At 37.3% G+C, this 23,624-nt stretch overlaps 2 protein-coding genes across 4 annotated transcripts in view; one reads left to right on the top strand and one right to left on the bottom strand.

The window, feature by feature from the left end:
* Positions 1-1,411, top strand: part of ORC3 (origin recognition complex subunit 3) — a 48,678-nt gene extending 47,267 nt beyond the window's left edge. For all 3 annotated transcript variants that reach the window (XM_074333280.2, XM_019743293.3, XM_019743295.3), the window contains exon 20: positions 21-1,411. In XM_074333280.2, the coding sequence (XP_074189381.2) occupies positions 21-126 (106 nt within the window). In that variant the 3' untranslated portion in view covers positions 127-1,411. The remainder of the gene's footprint in view (positions 1-20) is intronic.
* Positions 1,412-3,328: 1,917 nt separating this feature from the next.
* On the bottom strand, positions 3,329-23,417 carry AKIRIN2 (akirin 2). Its single transcript, XM_019743280.3, has 5 exons — positions 22,619-23,417; positions 7,779-7,922; positions 5,399-5,548; positions 4,338-4,409; positions 3,329-4,094 (listed from the first exon to the last, which is right to left on the bottom strand). Exons 1-5 carry the CDS (start codon positions 22,851-22,853, stop codon positions 4,084-4,086), a joined length of 612 nt encoding a protein of 203 aa, XP_019598839.1. The 5' UTR covers positions 22,854-23,417; the 3' UTR covers positions 3,329-4,083.
* Positions 23,418-23,624: the final 207 nt, after the last annotated feature.

Here is a 23,624-nt window from a genome sequence, read left to right as displayed (position 1 = left end):
TTTCCTTAGCTAGCCTCCAGTGCTCGGTTTATTAGAGCTGTTTCTGAACTAGAACTTTTAGGATTTATAAAACCTACCAAACAGAAGACTGACCATGTGGCAAGGCTAACGTGGGGAGGCTGCTAGAAAGCAAATGAATGAAGCCAGAAGAACCACACTTAAGAGACCGTCGTACTTTCGTGTCACTAGAGGAAGACTTTTGGAGAGGAAGAAATTCGTAATCCCTGTGTGATGTTTAACCAGAAAGCAGACTGCTAAACCCAACAGGAATGTATCAAAACATCTTTGGAGTACTTTACAGTCCAACAAATAACATGCTTAACGTTATAACTAAAACTTCACATTATCACTGTAATTTTCATATCATTACTTTGTTCCTGAACATAGTGTGTAAATGTAATACATTCTCTTATCCAGGAATATAGATTATTTGCAGTTGATTTAATAGTACTCATTTCTGCTCCAAGACATTTTGGGAAAAATCTGATATGGACTGGATGTTAAATTAGGGAAGTATTGTTTTAAGTAGGATAATGGTACCTAAGATATATAGAACCATCTCATTTTTAGGAGCTGCAGCTTGTATATGTTGTTTGAAACAGTTAAATATATACACATAAAGCAAGTATGGTATAGTAACTAAGTGGATCATTGGACTGTTCTTTCAACTTTTCTGTTTTAAAGATTTCCTGATTAAAGTTAGTGTAAAAAAGGTGGGGGAGATTGGAAGTTTAGAAAATTCTTGAGTTTGCGCTAAAGGTTATTATAGAGCAGAAAAACAGTAATGGAGCCTACCGTTTCCCCCAAAATAAGACCTAGCCAGACAGTCAGCTGTAATGTAATGCGTCTTTTGGAGCAAAAATTAATGTAAGACCGGGTCTTATATTAATTTTTGCTCCAAAAGACGCATTGGAGCTGATTGTCCGGCTAGGTCTTATTTTTGGGGAAACATGGTAGAGGGAGATTATAGGACAAAAAGATTTTTAATAGCATGTTTATTATGCTTATGGGAATGAACTAGTAGAAAGAAAATGGTTGCAGGAGAGAGGACTACTGGAACTGTCTTTGAATGAGACGAGGATTTGGATCTAATTTTCCTTACCTAGGGCAAATGTAGGGACAGAGAATTGCTGGTGCCATGTCTTAGTAGACTGGGACAGGCTGTTAGGTCCTTAGCAAATATTCACTTATTAACACCAATTACTGTGTAATTTTGAAGGGAGTAGGAGAACCCAGTGACAATCACTTCCAACCCTAGCTCCTTGGATCACCTAAGGAGCAAATTAAACAGATTCCAACAGTCTTCCCTTCCCCCATCTTCTAAAGCAGTCTCTGGGGTAGAACCTGAGATCTTTCCTAAAAGTTCTCGTTAATATTGCTGATGCAATAAATGTGTCATTTGGAAACCATTTTCTATAGGGATGTAAGTTCTTGCCATTGGCCAAAGATGGTTTTGATACTTTAAACCTCCAATACATTTTTCTCAGATTGCCTATGCTTATTTTTTCTCAAAAATACAAAGAATTACACCTGGCAATGTGCCCTTGTTAATCAGGGGTTTATTGAACACATCACAGTAACCGAAGGGCTGTACCATACCAGCACTTGTCTTTTAGTAAAAGAATGACAACTGTTTATTAAAATCAATTCTAGGGATGTTTGGGAATTCAGAATCCCTTAGGCAGCTAATACAATCTTCCTTACTAAGGTCATGGGTGGTTAGTATTTGGACTAGAGTCATCAACTATTGAGTACATCTAATTATAATTAAATCCAAGAAGTTACCCACATTCTTTTTTTCTGGAATTACCTCACACACTCCTTAAAATCAGTGAGTAGCCCATAGCTAGGACTTTTTGGTAAGGTGATAAGAAATTTGGCTGTGGAGGAAAGTCTTGATCAAAGTTGAACCTAGAATTAAAACTATATTACAGGCATACCTTGTTTTATTGTGCTTTGCTTTATTGCACTTCCCAGATCCTGCGTTTTCACCAACATGGAGGCAAGACCCTCTGTCAGCAGCAAAATGAGAACTCACGAAGGCCCAGATGATTAGCATTTTTTAGCAATACAGTATTTTAATATTAAGGCATGTGTATTATTTTAGACAGTACTATTTTACACTAAATAGACTACAGTATAGTGTAAATGTAACTTTTATATGCACTGGGAAATCAAAAAATTTATGTGACTCACTTTTATTGTGATACTTTATTGCAGTGCTCTGGAACGGAACCCACAATGTCTCTAAGGTGTGCCTGTGGCTCCATTCAGACTGGTTTCCCTGTTAGTGTACCTTGTATAAAAACCAGTTCTTTTATAAATTTAAATGTGAATATTCACACATGCTCATTTAAAAGAATGTTCATTATTAAACCTTTACTGGGGGTTCAGAAGGGGTAAAATGTACTTACATTTCCCTCTACACCCACTCCTTCATACTTCAACTTACTACTTGCATTCTACTAAAAATGCTATCCCACTATACCAGTAGTTCTCAGCTGAGGACTGTTTCCTCCCATTTGGCAGTATCTGGAGGTACATTTAGTTGTCACAAATGGGGGGGGTGGGGGGGGGAGGTGCTACTGGCACCTAGTGGTAGAGGCCAGAGATGCTGCTGAGCCTCCCACACTGCACAGGACAGCTCCACAGCCAGGAAAATCTGGCTCCAATTGTCAGCAGTGTTGAGGTTGAGAATCTGTTTTAGGCCATTAAAACCAGGTAGAATTATCCACCTTATTTATGGCCACCCTGTGTTATACAAGTGTTTCTCAAACACTTAACTGGGCACATAATTATTTGAGGAGTTTATGAAAGCCCTATACCTCTTTTTGGCCTTGTTTTAAACAAATAATTGAGCTATAATCACCAAAGTTAAAAAGGAAAAATCACTTTTCTTTCTTCCACAAATTAGGTTTCATATATATATATATATATATATATATCCCAATATATTTATGATTGGTTTAATTAGTGGAAATATACTACTAGATAGAACTCAACAAAAGAATTCATTGAAGCATTTGTGCTCACTTCATTATAGGAAAGCTATGTTTGAAAAGCATGTATTGAAAGAGAGTTAAACGTGCTTTTATGTATCTATCGTCCTTAAAAAACAAACAAACTTGTATTCTACTGATATTTGAGGTAAAAATTCCACAGCTGTTAAAATTGATCAGTTATATAACATTGTATTATGCAATCAAAAGAGAAGCAATTTGGAATCAGATTCAGGTTTTGAAAATAGCACTTCCTTAGATTTGGTAAATGAAAAGATTGATTTTTAAACCTTATTAGAAAATTAACTTCATTGATTACTAGAAAATGCTCACATTTAAAACACTGGCTTTATTCAAATACTACCCATCTGTATATTAAAAAACAAGCAGGTTAGAAGTAAATGTTTTATTCTTCCAACTAAATTCCAGTACTACAAGGGCAGTAAAACAATGATACACAGGGGGGAAAAATGCAGCAATAAACATTTGTTAAAAAGACTGATAGAATAAATAAAAACTACAGAGAAAGAGAAGGAGAGAGAGAAGAAGAGAGAGAGAAATCATATAAACCCATTCTGAAACCCCAAGAAGTCCTGGAATACAGAAATGCCCTCCTCCACTATTTCACAGGAAGCACTGTAGGCTATTTGCTTGATAATGTCCTGGGATTACATTCTAAATTATTAATAACTGGTTACATCTTGGTTGTAGTGCACAATTAAAATCACACTAACTTCATCTGAAGTGTCATTCTACAGTTTTATTTACACAACCAGTGAAGGGCATGTTCTTAGAATACCAGCTTTAATCCTTTTCAAACATATTAATATAAGAAGCCAAATTGTAATGATACAGCAAATGAGGCCACTGGTATTAATACAGGTAGCAAAGGTCCACATCCAGGTTGTACTGACATCAGGGAAATTTCCAAAACCAGTTGCTGCCTAAGAGTGGTTGCCACTGACAAAAGCTTGAAATAACCTGTATTCACAGGGGGGTGTTGGCATTGCTGCGTGTCATAATTGGGACCTCTTGCAACAACTCAACAAGGAACAAGGCAGCCCACAAATGCAGAAAATGTGATTCATGAAACATCTAAAGGGGGAGAAAAGGAAAATTAGTGCAAAGTCCAGTTCAAAATTCAAACACATACCAGATCTTTATCCCTAATACTGCCCTACGTATTTAAGTAACCAAAAATAAGCCTTAGTAAACTTTGCTGCCTATTTCCTCGTTTTGTTTAATTTTCTTCTTGGGTATGAAGATAATTATATATTATAGTAAATGTCTTCTCCTTAAAAGATTGTCTTGTTTTCAGTTCATATATACAATACTTACAACTAGCAGGCTGTTCTCCATATCGTCGCATTATTTGATCATGTGTAAACTTCACAAATGCATCATATTGTTCTAGAAATAAAAGGTACATGTCAATTATATGACTTGCAAAATGCCCTCTAATAAAATAAGAGCCAGATAAGCTCGGAAAAATACAACACGTATAGTGAAACAATTCTAAGCTGGCACTTATCACACAATAATAGTATATCAAATGGAAACCAACATTTTAGTCAAAATCACACCACCTCATAGGCTGCATGGGGATTATTTCTTAATCTATTGAAAATAAAAGGCTTGGAGGAGAAAAGGTATCTTTCTACTCTGAAAGTTTATTATAAGTGGTCTATGAAAGGCAATTTATTGCAATGAGAGGAAATAAGACACCAAAAGCTAAAAAAATGACACACCCAAAAACATACACCTAAAACGTAATCAGATGCCACAGAAGATGTTACATATAACTAAACAAATTCTCTTGCTTATATTAGCACTTTGATTTAACTCTTAAGAATCAAACAACTTATACAGTATTGATATCCAGTAAAATCTGTGCCATAAAAATCTGGAGGGGAATTCTGATTAAGTTGCCATACATAACAAATTTTATTTACTGCAATTAAGTTACCAAATTTTACTAAAAAATTTTTTTGAAATAAGACTTGATACACTCAAGTGATGTACATAGTGCCAGTTAGGTTATTTCAAGTTTCTAGACTTATGGCAAAGTTATGAAACACAAAATCCAAATATCCAACCAAACTGAGGTAAACAGTCAAAAAGTCAAGTTTTTAGCACAGGGACATCAAAAGAAAAATCTAGTTCACTAATAATACTGCTGCTGATCTACATGGCTAACAAATACTATGTCTTGAGGTCACTAAAGAGGGCCATGAGTGAGCTACATAAATGTTCATTTCCTTTCGTGAACTGAAATTCTCTGGTTCTTGGAAAAAATATTGTACCAGTGTACAGAAAGTAATTTAAATGACATGAAGTATGCGTGGGAAATAAGGCATTTCTTACGGTGAGTTTCTGGGGGACTAGAGATAATCTCATACCTGCAAGTTTTGTGTTCAGTATTTCTTCATACTCTTCTCGAACTTTCTCTTCACGTTCTTTCAACAAACGTTCACAGATCATCCCAACCTGCCGTAGGGTGAATAAGGGCTGCTCTTTTTTTAACGGTGAGGATGTTTCAGAGGAAGTCCCTGTGTAACATGAACAGCAACAAGAGGCACCTGATTTAGAGCTATCCTAGCAAGTGTCTTCTAACACAGGAGGTGGCATTTGCATCTTTTGCTTGTGACTGGAAAAACATAGCAAGATGTATACAATCAAATATAAAGGAAAAAGTCTGAAAGGGAGTGGAGAAAACTACAAAATAAAAACAAAAACTTTATGTTTGTTTGTATTTTGTAGTTTTCTCCACTCCCTTTCAGACTTTTTCCTTTATATTTCCTTTATAAACAAACTTAAAGTTTTTGTTTTTTTATTAGGGATACTAGTCAGGAGTCCACTTTGTAAAAATAAATACTGAGAATATATCCCATAATACTCAGTATTTTGTGGTTTTAGAGTCCTTCAGAGTCCAGAGATTATTAATCTAACAGCCACTTGGTATTATCAGATGATACTAAATATAAAATATTTCTTCAAAATGCATTCTTCTTAAAGTATTACTTAAGGCATTCGATTTCCCAAAAACATTCTTCCTTTCTCAAAACACCTGAAATATATCTTTTTGAGAACTCGGGATTAGGATAGCCATCCATTATGACAGCCATTGCTGCACACATTCCTGCTTTGTGTGTCTGTCTCTGCTGCAGCCCTAATTAGTCTTTTCACCTGCTCTTTATAACCTGCCGTGGCTGGGACCAGTTAACTAACTATGCTGGTTAGAGCTGTGATTATCACAAGAATAGGGTATACCGGAGCTTTATTACCAGCCAAAGTAGTCCATAACTACCACTAAGGCTATCTTTTATTTACTTTCAAATTCCCAGCTTCATTGAGGCTACCAGTTAATTGATCTTCTAAGAAATAAACTGACCAATGGATAATGATCTTCATTTCCTGCTGATATAGTCTAGTCTACCTTTACTTCCCCTTACATTTCTTTCACCCACTTACTGTATTTTGCCGTGTATAATATGTACTTTTTGCCTAAATTTGTGAGGGAAAAACAAGGATGCACATTGTATGTGGGTAGTACTAATTCCGTATCTATATAAATGTTTTTAATTCTTTTATTTATACTTATGAGTTAAAAGTATAACTCCAGAATCAGTAACAATATCTGTATGCAAAATAATACCCTAGAATATGATCATCGGTTTTGTTGAACTTACGACTATTTGTAATTACGAAGAGTTCTTGGCCTTCTACGATGCATAAATGTTGTAAATTTGTTACAGGTACATAACATTTCTTGTACCTTGTATCTGTGCTTGTGTTTTGTAATTTGTTATATAAAATTTCTTGTACCACAATATGTTGAAAAATAAATGCTAAAATTCCTTTATAATGCAAAAAAGAAGTACCTAAATGTAAACAAATAAAAATTTGAATTAAAAGATAAAATGAAAGATTTCTTTCCTGAAAGTTTGGGCCAGAAATGTGGGTGCCCATTATACACGGCGAATACGGTATACCTGGCCTCCCAAATCGGCAGGAGTACTGTAGAATTTAGTTTTGAACAAGTTCATGTCTCCTAATCTAACTTTATTTCACTGTTTTATAGCCTTTGCATGTTTGTTTTTGGCTTTTTTTTTTTTTTTCATTCTGGCAAGTTTTCCCATCCCTGTAGGCAACTACTGTCACAAAACAAACTTTTGCTGAGAACTTTACTAAAGGTAAGAGTACTTCTGATGGCTCTTTTCCAGCAAGAAACTTTACTTCCCCTTCAGTTCAAATAGCCCTCACTTTCCTGCCCGTTTTTTTAAAAGTATATTTGCAAATTACTCCCTCCCACAAAAGGTAGGTAAAAACAACATACTCTCAAAGAATCCATTTTTAGGAATCCTAACAGGACAAGTGCATGAGGGTATATGCACAGGGACATTTTTGTAAATAGTGTGAATCTAATGGTTACATAGTTATTAGAAATCCATAAAATGGCATAGTATTCAGCCATGGCAAGGTACATGTATACCTAACAGACAAGCACACGGTGTACTGTTACTTTTTTTTTTAATGGAGGATGCATATCATAGCACTTAAGGAAAGTCCACTTAGGGGATTTTATATACACGTGGCTGTCTTTCAGTAGTGAGAATCCAGACAGCAATTACTTATTTTGTACCATATTTTTAAGAGATCATGCATTATTTGTATTAAGTGTTTAAAAAAAAATCAAGCAGAGAAATAGGAGCTTGACTGAATAAAGGATTACCTGTTCCCATACTAAATAACATTTCCTTTCACTTAGTTTATTGTTACCTGGTGAAGCTGGTCCACTGAGGAGAAATGCATGTGGCTGTGCATCAGAAGTACAACATGGATCCGTCTGTTGGAAACTAGCTTCTAAATGTCTTCTCTTCTGCATGCGTTTATACTCTTGTTTTATGTTGTACAGAATTTGTTCTAAGAAAAAAGTTAAAATTTGGCAAGATAAAACTTTCAAGTTTAAACAAAAAAAAGGTGGGGTTTCCAACAATTATTTAGTAGAACCAATCTACTGAAAATACTCTCTTCAAATAATATCCAGAAAACTGATGTTCTGGGAGGGATAAATTTCAGCATTAATAGTGGGCACTCATTTAGAAACAGCACATACACACGACCTGAGATTCAGCTATTCCACAATACCATTCTTTTTGAGCACGGATTAGCAAAAAAATAAGTTTTTTCACCCCATGTAAAAATAAGGGGAATCTGTGAACTAAAACATACAACTTAGGTTCTTTAACAGTCACAAACTCAAAGGTCATTTATTCACCACATATAGAACTATTAAACTAACAGGCTTTTCCTAGACCATAAATATTAGGTTGGTGCAAAAGTAACTGCGGTTTTTGCAATTGTTAACCTTTTAAACCACAATTTCTTTTGCACCAACCTAATAATTAGAAGTGGGGAGGGCTATGTATATACAAGCACATGCCAGTGAAAAGTGACTGCAGGTCAACAAAATGACAGAACAGATGGGAACTAAAAAATTATACATTAAATGGTCATAACCATTAATATTAAGATAAACAGAACCTATGAATATTACAGCATTAACAGTAAAGTTTTGTTCGGAATCTTGGGGGTACAAACCCATGTAAAGTGGTTGCTACATTACAGGGACTCAGGAAGAACCACTACACCACAGATCCATTATCTTCAACCACAATCATGGAATCGGGTAAAATTATTGAGCACATCCTTTAGGCCAGTGTGATTCATTTTAGAAAGATTTTTAATTCAAAACAGTTACCATTTAGCTTCTCCAGGAAATCCCTCCCTGAGGTTCCTTGTAACAGTGATGAGATGCTACAGGAACTTAAACCCTTGTTTATACCAATTAGACTATGGTGAAACTGGTTTCATTATACATCATTTTGTGTAATGTTGTAGAACCTATCGGTGACATGAAGTGAGGACTGACTGTACACCCTAAGAAGTTAACAATCCCAATCCAAAGTTTAATTTAACAAAAATTTAAAGTTATGGTGGCAACTAACAGGCAATAAAATGATTCATAAATATAATGGAGTGTAATTTTAACAATTCTACAATGATGCATTAATTTAAAAATGAACTAAAAAAACTCAATTGAAGGCTAAAGATTTATGTGAGAACAATCCTTTTTTAAAAATTAATACTGGTGGTTTTCTTACGTATATATTTATTTCTCATGTCTCTTTTCTCACTTTATGTTGTTTCCCTAGCAAGAAGAACTTTAGGGCTTTTGAGACACAGAGGCTCTAAGGGGACATCATCAATCAGTCCCTTAAACATTTTGATTTATGCCATTTCATTATTTTAACTGGAAAAAAAAGGGAAAGAAAAATGGCAAAAGATACACCCATTTATGATTCCATTTATGTAAATATAAATACTATGTGTAAATAAGCCTGTTTACATATACATGAGTGTGCATCTTAAGCACAAAAATCACACATTGGAATGATTAACTTTCAGGTTGGTTTTGTGAGGGATGCTTTAGCTATAGTTAATATTTTTCAGAATGTTAACACATTTGTTTAAAGTTATTTTCAGGGCTGGCCCGGTGGCTCAGGTGGTTAGCGCTCCATGCTCCTAACTCCGAAGGCTGCCGGTTCGATTCCCACATGGGCCAGTGGGCTCTCGACCACAAGGTTGCCAGTTCGATTTGATTCCCACAAGGGATGGTGGGCTCCGCCCCTGCAACTAAGGTTGAACATGGCACCTTGAGCTGAGCTGCCGCTGAGCTCCCAGATGGCTCAGTTGGTTGGAGCGCATCCTCTCAACCACAAGGTTGCCACTTCGACTCCCACAAGTGATGGTGGGCTGTGCTCCCTGCAACTAGCAACTGGGCAACTGGACCTGGAGCTGAGCTGTGCCCTCCACAACTAAGACTGAAAGGACAACAACTTGACTTGGAAAAAAGTCCTGGAAGTACACACTGTTCCTCAATAAAGTCCTGTTCCCCTTCCCCAATAAAATCTTTAAAAAAAAAAAAAAAGTTATGTGCCATTTCTTTCTATTCATTTGAAATAGTTTGTAATTTAGAAACAAAGTTACTGGTGTGAAATAAAACGGCTGTCTATTGAACAGTTAAGCTCCTTGATAGAAATAGGTTTCCTAAGATTCACAGAGGTGTCCAATAAAACTAGTGCAACATCCCATACCAACCTTGACAAGCTCACATATTCTTATTATTTAATAAAAGAACTTTCAGTAGCAATATTCTAAAAGGTTTCAAAGTAATGATGGTTTGATCTCTGACAGACAGCAATCTTCATTCATCACTTTCTGCTCCAAGCTACCATCACCCTGATCACTCAAAGCATCCTAAAGTTTATTCACAACCAGAAACTTCAAATGTACTAGCAGAGTAAGCTGACTGTAGCATCTTCTGTATGACCTGATTCTTAGATCGCCACACAACTGTTCTTCGGTTATTTTAGTTTTCCTTTTGCTTCACAAAATCAACCAAAGCACAACTAAGATGTACCAAAAGAATAGTTGTAACAAATTTAATGTGTTCTTTTAATAGTCGCAAAAAATACCTAGCCTACCATTGATTAAATTTTTTAAAAATTTAGCTTCATAAACCATACAATAAGAGGCATCACAAAAAGCTAAGGAATTGTAAGACGTAATTTACAAATGAATCCACCAATTTAAATGTATACTTCAATGAGGTCTGACAAGTGCATACATAATCTTGGAACCACCACAGCCATAATAAATAACTTTATTACCCTAAAAAGTTCTCTCATGCTCCTATTCACCACTGCCACTGCTACTCATCTATTGTAACTATAGTTTTGATTCTTCTAAAATTTCATATAAATGGAATCATAAAGAGTGTATAGACTTTTGTGTCTGATTTCTTTCACTCAGCAAAATGCTTGAGATTCATACATGATATTATTGCATGAATCAGTCATTCCTTTTTATTAATGATTATTCCATTATGTGTGAAATACTCATGAACTTATCCATTCTCCTTTAATGGATTGTTTCCAATTTGGGGCTATTATGAATATTCAAGTACAAGTCTATGGGTGGCCAAATTTTCAATTCTCTTGGGTAAATACCTATGAGTAGAACTGGACAGCCTGATAATATGGTGCATGCATGGCTTTACTCTAAATTGCCAAACCACTTTCCAGAGTAATTATACCAGTTTGCATTCCCACCAGCAATGAATGTTCCAGCTGCTCCACATCTTTGCCAGCACTTGGTATTCTCAGTCAGAGCTGAAGAATTTCGCGTGCTATTGCCTGCACTGCTTTTTACATCGAATATGATGCAACTATGTCATCTAAGCCTCACTGTGCCCTCAAATGCTCTAATAGTGGAGATACACGATCAACACTGTCATGCAGTGACTGGTCCAATTCAACTTGACCAAGATCTCAGCAGCACAAGTAGCAAACAGCTAACTGGAAGCCTCAAGCTCAATTTATCTCAGTGCAGAGGTATAAGCAGTTTTGAAGCTGTAACTCAAGAAATTTCCCAAGATTCAATTCAATACCATAACTCACATTTTAAGCTCAACCTAGATACTTGCCTGACTGAAGCTGTTTCCATACCAGCTAAAGGCCTTCCATCCATCTACAAAGTTAGTCTTAAAATACTTAAATCAAGCCATCTCTTATCAAACTAGCAAGTGACATTTTATTCCCAGTATATGAAACATCTGACATTGTGTTACCTACACAAGTTATGGTCCATTAAAGAAAAAACCAAAGCTTCATTTATATGATCAGTTGCACATTTCAGTTTTAATCATGCAGCCTTCATACTTACAAAGCACAGACCCAAATTTGCAGCAAAATATGTGGTTATCTGCATGATAATCTACACCACAAATGGTTGTATATCACTTTTCAAAATCCTAAAAACTACATCACTTTTACCACAGAATACTGCCAAGACTTTTCCACTGTACTGTGCTAAGTGACAATCATTACTAGCAAGTTCTATGACTAATGGCATTTTCATTCCCAAATCTAGTAAATGCCACTGAGATTGAGGAGAATAAAACTATTCTTTAACAGATTATCAATGAGCCAGCATTTACTCCTTTGGGATACTAAAAAAACAAAACAACCAAAAATCTAGGTAAATGTGAAAAGAAAAGGCCTGGCTTGACACAATATTAAGCCTACTTCCAAACTGTTTTACTCTTCTTAGTTGCCAATGATTACTTAGAAAGCCTGGATACAATGAGTAAGATCAACAATATAAGCAGGAGAAAGCAGCTGATAGGATAAAAACGTAACTGAGCTGATGTTAAGAAAAACAGCATTAAGATGGGACTGAGAGCAAAAGGAGGAATATGGATTTAGAAGAAACTAAAAATATGTTTAAAGGGAACCACAAAATTGGGAGAGGCGAGGAACTAAGTATCTTTTTTTCTAGAGTCCATAAAATGTCTTAAAAATCTGTGACATGTGACACTAAACTTTTGGCCTAGAACTGTATAGACTTACTGTTTTCCTACTGATGTCATTAGTAGGCCAAACATCAAGTTTCATTACAGTTTTAAGTATAAGACCCCTTTTTTCCACCTTATATGCTAAGTTTTCAATGGCATATCATTTTGAAAAAACAAAATGAAGTTCACTTCAACAGATAAACAATGGGGTTAAAATAAATCTTCAAAGTCTGTCAGTTCTAGGCAGGAACACAAATGAAATGGAAAACCTGTACACAAGTAGAGAAAACCTGCAGTAGCCATTAAGACCTAAAACTAACAAAATGTTCCAAGTAAGACCAAATCTAGAGCTCTGAACTACATACTTGACATTTCCATGGCTACTTTATAAATTAAAATACACAATTAAGAGTTGCTATGGAGGCCAATCTCTGTAAACCGACTATTTTCCCATAATCATCTGTTCAGAAACTAACAGTTCTTATGTTCTCCTTGAAGGAACCTTAAGGACAATGTTGCTATCTAGCCATGAGCTATCTAAGGAAAAAGAATGTGCTTTAACATTATTGCTATGTACCAGGGACCTGAAACCAAACTAACACGACTGTGAACTTATATCTAGTTTTACCTTCTACTTGAATTAATATGAATCCTAATTAGCATAATATAGCTGGGCACAATTATATAAACATTAGGGTATTATCTACAGTACTTCAAAAGCAACTGGCTTAGATTTTAAATTTACATTATATAGTATTTTACTGTTTAAGAAGCATTCATTTAGTTCCTAGAAGAGGAAGAAACACTATAATCACTATAGGTCAAATTCTATTATTTCACTAGTACTATAATAGCCAATGATTATTAGGTTGGTGCAAAAGTAATTGCGGTTTAAAATAATTGCAAAAACCACAATTACTTTTGCACCAACCTAATATTTGAAATAAATGACTCAATTAGTTAAAATCCTGCAGGTCTAAGTATAAATTTTACAAATTAGCTGCACCATGGGAGTCACTAGCGCAGAGCCCAACAACACTCAATCAGCAGGTGTCTCCTCCCTGACATCCAAGAAGTTTCACGCTTCTATTTTATATTACACTAGATTCTAAAGGGATATGTTAACACTGTTGATTTTGCTGTTTAGCTTTATACTATCTGCAAGTATATCCTCAAATTGCTTATAAGCTAGAAAAATACAGAATAGTAAGAACCAAAAAAGCAATCAATGGGGAAGAAGAAGGGGGAAACTGAACCACCCAAAACCCAAAACATGCATGTTACAGAAGACATTTGGTGCCAAGGCAAGAAGTCCAGCCTGGGACTTCATGGTTAAATTCCAATTAACCACGGCCACGAAGGCAAGGTAAGGTTTGTAAGGACAGAGAGCAGACTCCCTGAGAAGGACTCCAGGGCATTTCAATCAAGCTGAAGAACAAGCCTGTTTTCTACAGCAACTTATTTATTACGATACACAAAACATATACCACCCCCCGCCCCCACAGCACACTGATGATTCACAGGCTAACATGTTTGGCTTCAACACTCTTTTTACAAACAAGTGTGAATTTGTGGCCAACATTTAAAAGTTGGGTGATTTTACATTAAAAGTAAGGTTTTTGTTGGCTGTTGGGGGTGGGGACTGAATATGGTAAAATTAGCTAAGAGTGGCTGCTACCTTTTGGGCCTAAGTTCTCAAGTGCTTTTAAACTTCAAATTCACATGTCAATCACCTGGGTTTTTTTTTTTTTTTTTTTTTTTTTTTAAATGAAGACAGAGATGGCGCCTCAGACTGCATTTTTAATAAGTTTCCAGGTGACAGTAGCAAGGTTGGAATTCATTGGTTCCCACCTAATTTACTTCACTCATTTATATTATTTGCCTGGAACTATGGGCATTTAAGTTTCTATGCCCTGCTTAAAACAGTAACTCCTCTACTATGGCAATTAAAAAGAAAAGTGCTTGGTTTATTTATTATTGGACATACCAGGAAATGGAGGGGAGGAGAAGCAGTAACAGCAGAGATTATTACAAGTACAAAAATATTAGTTCATTTTCCCACCTTCACTTGCATGGCTGTAGTTCTGTTGTAGACACACTCCTCCCTAGTAGGAGTATAGTCTGTAAATCAATTTAAATTTGACCTACCTCAGGAGACTCATTACGTGACATTAACATATATATATATTCATTTTTCCTAACACCAAATTCATATTATGTAATTATTATTTTTATTTCTGCTTTAAAAAAGCAATTAAGACTACCATTCACACCAGAAGGCACTGATTGGGAGCCCAGACATCTTTTGTTTATCCCATACATTTTGTAAATTAGTTGTGAATATTTAAAAGTCAACAGATTTCACAAAAATTCTTACTGCGCTGGAGGGAGGGCTACTGGGAAGCTCTGACAATAAAAGGTCCAAATTCCCCATGGCCCGAAACTGAGAGGAGTGGTCTAAACTAAAGATGTAAATTGAGTCATCTGTGAGGGGTACTGAAGTCAGAAGCACGCATGTGATTGCTCAGGGAGCTATTAAGCTAGATAGGAGTTGAACCTAGAACTAAGGAACTCTTGTTTGATAGTCAGATGAAGACAGAAAGCAGCCAGTGAATGAAGTGTTCTTACAGAAGGGGGAAAACAGTATTTAAAAAAAAAAAGAGTGGGTGGAGCGGGTTCTCAGTGTGCTGTAAGAAAGGTGAACAAGATGAGGACTCACTGTGTGCTATGCAAGTCACTGGTGACTAGACAAGTGGCACATAAATACAAGAGTAGGAGTGAGTTGAGAACCCAAGAAATGGAAACAAATAGACTATGTGAAAGCTTTTTGAATTTGTTTTGAAGTGGAGGAATCTGGATGTCTGCTGAAGGAAAATGAGCATGTTTTACTTACTTTATAATGCAACGCTTAACAATATTTAAAACTAAAAGCAAAGGTCTGGCTGAGAGAGAAAAATAGTCAAGAGGATAATGTTCCTTTGGAGAGAAGTGGGATCCTTCCCTCCCTATGTGAAGTGCTTTAATTACCTCATTTAATCTTCCTCAATACTATTAATGTAAGTGAAACAAGTAGGCACAAATGTTGGCAGTGTTTGGTGCTGGGAAAAATTAAGAAGCTGCCATTTAATGGCTTCTATTTTTTCTGAGAAGTAGAAGGCAAGGGTATTTATTCACTGAAATGACAGGATTGCTAGACAGCGTAAAAAGTCACATTTGAGATGGCCCTATTGTGACAGTCTTCAGTACTCAGGGGCAGGAAAGCTCAATCATCACAACAACCCTAGGAGGGCGATACTACTATCACCATGTGCATAATTTTATAGAGGAGGAAAACGAAGCTCTGCTTCAATGTCTTCTGAAAGGTCACACAGCTGGATTATGGCAAAGCCAACCCTGAGCTCAGGGCCTAAACTCTTAACATCTACTCCCCTCTCACGTATTGTATTGTATTATATACTACACACACCTAGCCAGTATTCCACAGGTACCTCAAGTTACAATAAAGCACAACAAGGAAAGCCAATTTTTAAAAAACAGGATGCCAGTTAGAACAGGTGAATTACTACCATGTATTATTGATACTTCATACTACGTAACTTCAAATTATGACTGTTAAGAAGGTAGAAACCAAATCGGAGGATAATTCTCATCTACCTACAAATTTGAAACTATTATCACTGGCTATAACAGAATAATTAAAAGAAATCTTCTTGTTACATTCAGATATTTACGTAAGGGATGCTTCAAGAGTCTCTAAATTGCCTCGACATAGGCTAGGCATCTATATCTAACCAGAATGTTTTACTGGTGTTTTGAAAGTAAGGAAGTATTCTAAACTGGTAGATCAGCCTTGCCATACAGGACTGATTACAATGTCAGCCTCTGATAATGTACTATTTTCACGTTGGGCCATGGATGGATTGTTATTGGGTTCCCCTGTTCTGTCATAGCACCCTAAAACCTCCTGTACTTTAAATTAATTATACTACTTAGAAAAGTTTTTCTTCCAGAGAATTATATTTTAGTATTAGGAACAAGGCAATCCTCTATAAAAATTAAAAGGCAAACAGTAAAAGGGACAGTAAAGTTTTAAAAATTGGCTTTCTGCAATCTTTCAAATTCTACTCTATATTCTATTCTTCAATTGCTAGATCATTGCCACAATACTTATTAATAAAAAAAGAAAAAGAAACAAAAGAAAGGAAATCAACTCTTCCAGGTTCCTCCCTCGCACCTTTCTCCTTAGTTTGATTTTTAGAGGGAGTTTTCTAAGAATTAACATTAATGAAAATGAATTGTAACTAAAGTTAGAATACACATCATAGACTGAGACAATTTCAGAAACAGCCGATAAACAAAGTTCAACATTCACCCAAAAAGAACCTTTTTCTTGAAGGTTTCAAAAGTAGTAAATGTGTAATTTAATCAGTATTCCAATCTCAATATTTAAGCTGCCAAAGGTGAAAATAATGCTAATGTGGATAAATGTCCACACGGAATTAAAATAGGTATATTGATAAAGCATAAAGATTACAGTATTTTTATACAAGTTTAGCTAGCTAATAAAAGTATTAGCAGTGGCAACTCTATCAGTCTCTAGAGAGACTTTCTGTCTTTGCCTAACCAGCACAGTATGGGGAACTCAAATGAGGTTCATAAAAGCTGAAGTGACTTCTAGAGTAAGTATTTAGATTTTTTAATAATGTTGAGAAAAAACAGGTACTTGCATAGACCTAGAAATGAAAAATTAAGTCAAATCCAAAAATTGTATTAATAGAAACATTACAATTTTAATAAAATCAGAATGTTGCAAAGCACTAGTACATTTCAGGATGATCTGGCCTATGACACTTGTGACAAAAACTTATGACTTATGGTTTTTAAAAAAAGGGAGGAAGAAATTAAGTTATATTCCAAGACAAACTACAAGTATATTATGAGCTGTTTTTCTAGTACTGGAATGTTAAAAACCATTACCACCATCCCCCAAAAAAGCCTGTCATCGCAAGAAAGACTACACAATCTGGCACACTGCAAAGTTCTGATCAAACGGCTCAAAATAAATATCAAAGTTAACGATTTTGACATACAGTAGAATTTTAATTTACCTTCAAGGATTATCTCCCTGCTCAATAAAGCTGCTGCAACATCTTATCACATGAGAAATTTGCTGTAAATTAAAATAATTCAATTCTTTTAGAAATAAAAGATCAGAACTTCATAATATAAAATACTGTCTCCTAAAAGTCTTTAAAAATGTGTTTTTTCAAATGAGCAAATCTCTGAAAAAGGTAAAAGCCTTGTAAATGGGGCTATTTCAAATTTTATAATGCACATAATCCATGTTTACCATCATTGCCCAGAAAGATCAGGGAATACTGAGACATATACTTCAAGTGCCTTAGGAAAAGCATTGTTCGAAGTCTTAAACTAACTGCTGTATTTATTAACACTACCCATTTGTCTGAGTCACAATTTAAAAAACCATACATTGTCACAAAAAAAGTCTTTAAAAATTGGCATAGATGAGAGGGGTAGAATTGAAATTATGTTTTTTCAAAAACTGCATCATCTCTAAGAACCTTGGGAAATGCCAAGGCTTACCTAATTCACAAATACAATAAACATTTTTAAACTTTATTTGTGATAAGGCATTGTAACTAAGAGAGAAGGTATGGCAGATAATAACAACTTTGGAGTCATGTTCAAACTACACAAAGATTCATATGACCCACCTACCCCCTCAAAATCCATGGGCGTTCCTGTTCACGATCTATTTGCTACAAGATGGATCACATTGCTCGGGTGTGTTTAGAAGTGGAGAAATACTGGTAAGCTGAGTGCTAGACTCCCTACACTCAGCAACAATATTAAAGATAAATCTTTCAAACGAAATTCATTTGTGAAGAACTCTTCTGCAGATGCCAGACTGGTTCATATAGGCTTAAGCAAGTGTATCACCTACCTACTGTTTTGAAAATAGGTAGTCTTCTCAAAAGCAAGAAATTAACCATAGTTTCAAGTATTCATAAAGAACATATTGTGAGTCAACAGTACGAGTACAAATACCAAGACTGCAGGGACCATAAGTTGGTTAATTTAGTCATAGGTGCTTGAAAAGACCCACCCCAACACCATTTTCTAGGTTCACGAACCAACTATCCAAGAGGTCCAAACTTAACCCATGCTATTATTCTGAAAGTTATCAAATTTCTTTTCAAATAGGAAAAACATGGAAAACTAGGCCCTTCCACTGAATCTCGTCTCATCCTTTCAAAAAAGCATTGCTATCACTGTGTCTTCCTGGGTCTATTTAAATAAACTCTTAGGAAAGACCTACCTCAGTAACACATAGTATATTTTTTTTCCTATAAAGCCATTCAAGGACTGAAGACACCTGTTATTCTCTTTTACATCTCATATTATGTCTCTGTGGCAACAACGGTAGCGAGTAGCATCTATACCTAAAGAAGGGCTAACTTCTCTCTGATCTAGCCATATTTACCCGATGTGTTTCTGTGCTCAAGTTAGGCTTCATTTTTCTACTTTCAAAACAAAATAGCTCAATAATGAATACAACTGGATTCTGCTTTTAATGGCCATAAACTTACAGGATTCTTAAATGCATAATTCATAGAACCATAAAATAACTGAAGCTACATACATAGCGCTAAATAAAATATCAGGTTTAAAATCCCAAGTACAAAGACCATTAAAAAACAGTTTATTTGCCAAATCCACCGAGAAACTAGAAGCAACTTAACAGCTGTCTAAATAACCACAAAATATTAAGAACACTTCTGGCTCAATATAAATGACATCTGAAGTGAAATGCTGCCTTCTCCAATAGAATCTCATTTGTTTGCCTAGAACCATTTATACTTCATTTAAGCCAGCTGGTGTCTCTGTTTGCTGGCATGCATCAATGTCTATTGAACAATCTAAGTTCCTGTAAACCCTTTCCCGTTCACAAACTGCAATTTCCATTTTTAATGGCAAGTTTCCAGCAAATACAATGAGTTCCTACAATGGAATTTAACTCTTCATCCAAAACCCAATTCCTACGGTGGCACTGGTAATAAGACACAAACAATGTGTACAAAAGTGCCTACCAAACTCAAACAGGAAGACAGTCACAGAAGTGGATCCACATTCACCATTCATTCATTCACTCACTCATTACACAATAATGAAAAACGTGTTGGATTTAACTATCTCTTGTAATGTTGTGTGGTATTTTGGTTTTATTAAAATAATTTTGTTTTTCAGGACGGCATAATGATCTTTTGGTTAATGGTAAAATTCTGAGATGTTTCAAAAACAAATGGATAGAAACCTTTGAATCTTTTTAACTATCTTACCAGAATGAGTGCTGACACAGCTGCTGGAGGCATTCATTTCCCCAACCACAGTCACTGCTTCCCCTCCCCCGACACACACACTCCTCCTCATCATTCACTTTTTCTTTTCCACATCTATGAGTACTATAAACTGCTGACACCCCAGACCAGGCATAAGCAAACTTTTTCTGTAAAAGACCAAACAGTAAATATTTGAGCTTTGGGAAAATACAGTTACTATCATAACTACTCAACTCTTGTTGTTGTAGCCTGCAATAGACAACACTTTAAAAAAAGGAAAAGAAAAAGAATGGGCATGGCTGTGTCCCAACAAAACTTTATCTGCCAACGCTTTCCTTTTTCCTGGTAAGAAGTTGCAACAGCTTGAAAAATACTGATTCAAATAATAGGCATCAAGTCAAACTTTGGAATCACCTTCCTGGGATGACTAAAATAAACCAGAGTTTAAAACAGATGTCCACGTTCCTGAGACTACTAGTAAAGCCACAACATGGCTTCATCTACACATCAGAAGACACTATAAGTATCCAGAGAACAATGACAAAATAATAAATTATATACATGCTCTGAAAAAAATTTCACTTCAGGACTTTAGTTCTACATTGTTTAAATTACATTTGAACTCACAGAAATGAAAGGAAAACAAAGAGTTTCCGCGGTAACAATCTCAATTTGGTAAGTCACTTTCCATTTACAACCTAGATACTTATTTCAGCTAAAGGATATAATGGTACTCACTTTTGAAAAGTTTAAGAATCACCACTGTTAAGACATAAATCTAAAAATTAGGTGACTGGAAAAATTATTCCCAAGTTTGGTGACAGGAAAACTGGGAAGCTCTTTGATAACCTGCACAACACTGCAGCTCCCATTATGACATTATAACAAAACCATACGGGAGCATGTCCAAAAGTGGCCATGTAAACACAATGCCAAATTACATGAAAAATGTCATTCAAAATTAGTTTTAAAAGGAAATTTTAAAAACTTTTAAAACAATTCAAAACTTTTAACAATTTTAGCTTCTTTTCTCAAGTCAACTTTTTATGTTAATATTCAAATTAGTTGTATTAGCTAAATAACTTTTAACAAATTCAATAAAAATCAGTTAACAGTGATTTTAAGAGTTCAGGATATATCAAACTTCCCAGAATAGATGTCAAAAACTCCTTGAAGAACAGACACAGCAATAATTTGAAAAATGTGAATTTGAATTAGTAGGCTTAAACAATTATTTTACTACCCACTTAACTGAAATTTGAGATAACGTGAAGCCATATGCATTAGCCAATGCTACAAATATATCAATGAAATGACAAATTTGCAAAGGATTACAATTCTTTCTGAGTAAGTTCACTTTAAAGTGAGGACAAACGTTATAACCCCTGACAGGTTTATCATATATGCTCAAATCTCTTTTAGCATTGAGATACACTTTAAATCCTAAACCTAACACTGTATTAATTCACAGGGTAGACTGAAATTTATTGCTGGTTAGCTGGAGCTATTTTTAAGTGTCCTAATTAGTTAAGTACAGATTCCATGGTATCATTTCAATTTTCAATGATACCATTTTACTAAAACGACAAACTCGCTACAACTTTATAACAGTATATCCTTAAGTTAGATCAAATATTTAATAGAAAAGAAAGGTAGCCCCATATATTTGGGGAAGGATATTTAAAAATTTGACCTGAAAAAGACACAAAACTAAACTAAGTCAAATCCAAATGGAAGTTACAGGGTGGTATGTATTGCCCAGATTGTTTTTTTTTTAGCTAACGATAAGAAAATATCTACATCAAGCTATGAAAAGGCTTTGTCTACAGGTCATATTATTACCAAAGGCTCACACACAAAGGAAACAGGTTTATCCTACCAGCCCACAAAAGCCTATCCTAGGACTGTGCCAGGGGCACACAAGGATTTTCAGAGTATATACACTGGGCATACACACACATACAGTACAAAGCAGCCAAAAGGCATTTCCCCAGTCACTTTTAGAAAATGTTTCAAGATGAAAAGCAAAAATAGTTTGAAGTCCCTTGGAATCTTGGGTTAATTTCTTTATTATTCTCAAGGCCTAGGCTTTCTCCCATTACTTTGTTGGGCAGAAATAAAGCACTTCCAACTAAAAGTAACTGCTCAACCCCAATTTTCAACAGAATTTGCTTTTCGTTAAAAGTTCAAGTTTCTCAAGGTCCAGACGTATAGTGTGATCACATTACAGGACTTGGGAAGAGCATTTTCTTTGTTGTTGACCCTGCTAGGGAAACAGGTCTTGACTCAGCCAAAGTGGCGTTCTTGTGGGTGATTAATGACAGGCCTAGATCTCGCCCCAGTGACATCCATCCACACCCCCCCCACCCCCTTCTGTACTAAAATCAGCCATGTCTGAACTGGAGGAGGGGCTGCCGCCTTGCCTCAAACCACCCACTCCCAGAGTTAATAGCTGCAACCAATCGATTCGAGGAGACAGACATCGATATTCGAGTGAAATGTGACCCTTCTCTCGCCTAAATTTATGAATAATATCGCCCTCTCTGATCACTTCCGCTGGGGCTCTCCAGACTACGGAAACACTCAATTCCAGTCATTCGGCCCAAAGAAAAGGATCGTCCTCTTCCCCACAGTACCCGGCAAGGCACAGCCCCTACCCACCCCACCTCCCGACCCCCGCCTCCTTCACATCAAGACATTTCTATTGTGTCTCCGAGGCTGGAGGAGCTACTTTGCTAACAACGAGGACCAGTCCGGCACCCCCACCCCAGCGGCCGCATCCGGCGCCCCGGAACCCCCGTCCTCTCGCCCACCCCCGCGGGCGCGGGGCCGAGTCCCACCTGTGGTGAGGCGGGAGGAAACGTCGCCGAAGGGTGACGGCTCCATTCGGAGATATTTCTGCGGCGAGGCGGCGGCAGCCGAGAAGGAGGCGGCGGTGGCCGCGGCCGCGGACGACGGGGAGCAGGCGGCCGAGGTGGGCGCCGACAATGGCGCACATCGTCTCCGCTTTGGGGACGCTGGGCTCAGCAGCGGATCGAAATCCAGAGTCCTTTTCAGAGTGGCTCCGCACGCCATGGCCGGGGCAGCTGAGGTGCCGGGCTCGGGTGGAGTCGGGAAGGGTGACGGGAGGGGAGGACGAGGGAAGAGGGGACTCGAGGAGAGCCTCACCGACGGGCTCAAGAGCAGAAAGGCGACTGGAGGAGCGCCGGTGAGGAGAGGAGAGCCGCCGCCGCTGCCTCCGCGGCAGGGGCAGTGGCCCGGGCCGGTACGGGCGAGAGCGGGAGGGGCGGTGTCAGCAGCTCACGCCAGCCGCATCGGGGGGGCTCTTCCGCCTCCTCAGGCGCGGATCCCCCCGGGAAAGGCTCCGGCCGCCCCCGCCGTCCGTTCGAGCTGTGCGCCGTGCCTGAGGCGCTCCTGCGCTGAGACCGGCACCCTTCGGAAGTCGATACCAGCCCCGTGAGGTGTGAGGCTGGAATGCGACTCCCAAAACACTCGAGTAGGGTCCGAAGCTTGAGGGCGCCGGTCGATGAGGAAAGATTGCAAGGCGGCAGCGGCGTCAGGAGCCCTAGCGAACACGTCCAGCCACTTCCCCCTCCACCGTACGACTCTTCCACCCGCCGCCGGCCCCAATATGGCGTCAATAACAACGCCGCCGATTCAAATCCTGCGGCGTCAGGGCGCGTGCGCATAGCAGTGGACAACCCCCCAAGCGTGCATTCTGGGAGTTGTAGGTTTTCACTGCCGGGAAGAATCCGCGTGAAAAGCGGTTAGGGAGGAGTCACGGAAACTACGACTCCCGTCATTCAAGACATGCGATTCCGAGTTCCGGGTTGGAATTTAAATCCC

The sequence above is a fragment of the Rhinolophus sinicus genome, chromosome 2 (genome assembly GCF_057876585.1).
Source record: "Rhinolophus sinicus isolate RSI-liver-muscle chromosome 2, RSI-T2T, whole genome shotgun sequence".
NCBI classification, from domain to species: Eukaryota; Metazoa; Chordata; class Mammalia; order Chiroptera; family Rhinolophidae; genus Rhinolophus; species Rhinolophus sinicus.
This window is presented reverse-complemented; position numbering and strand designations above follow the sequence as displayed.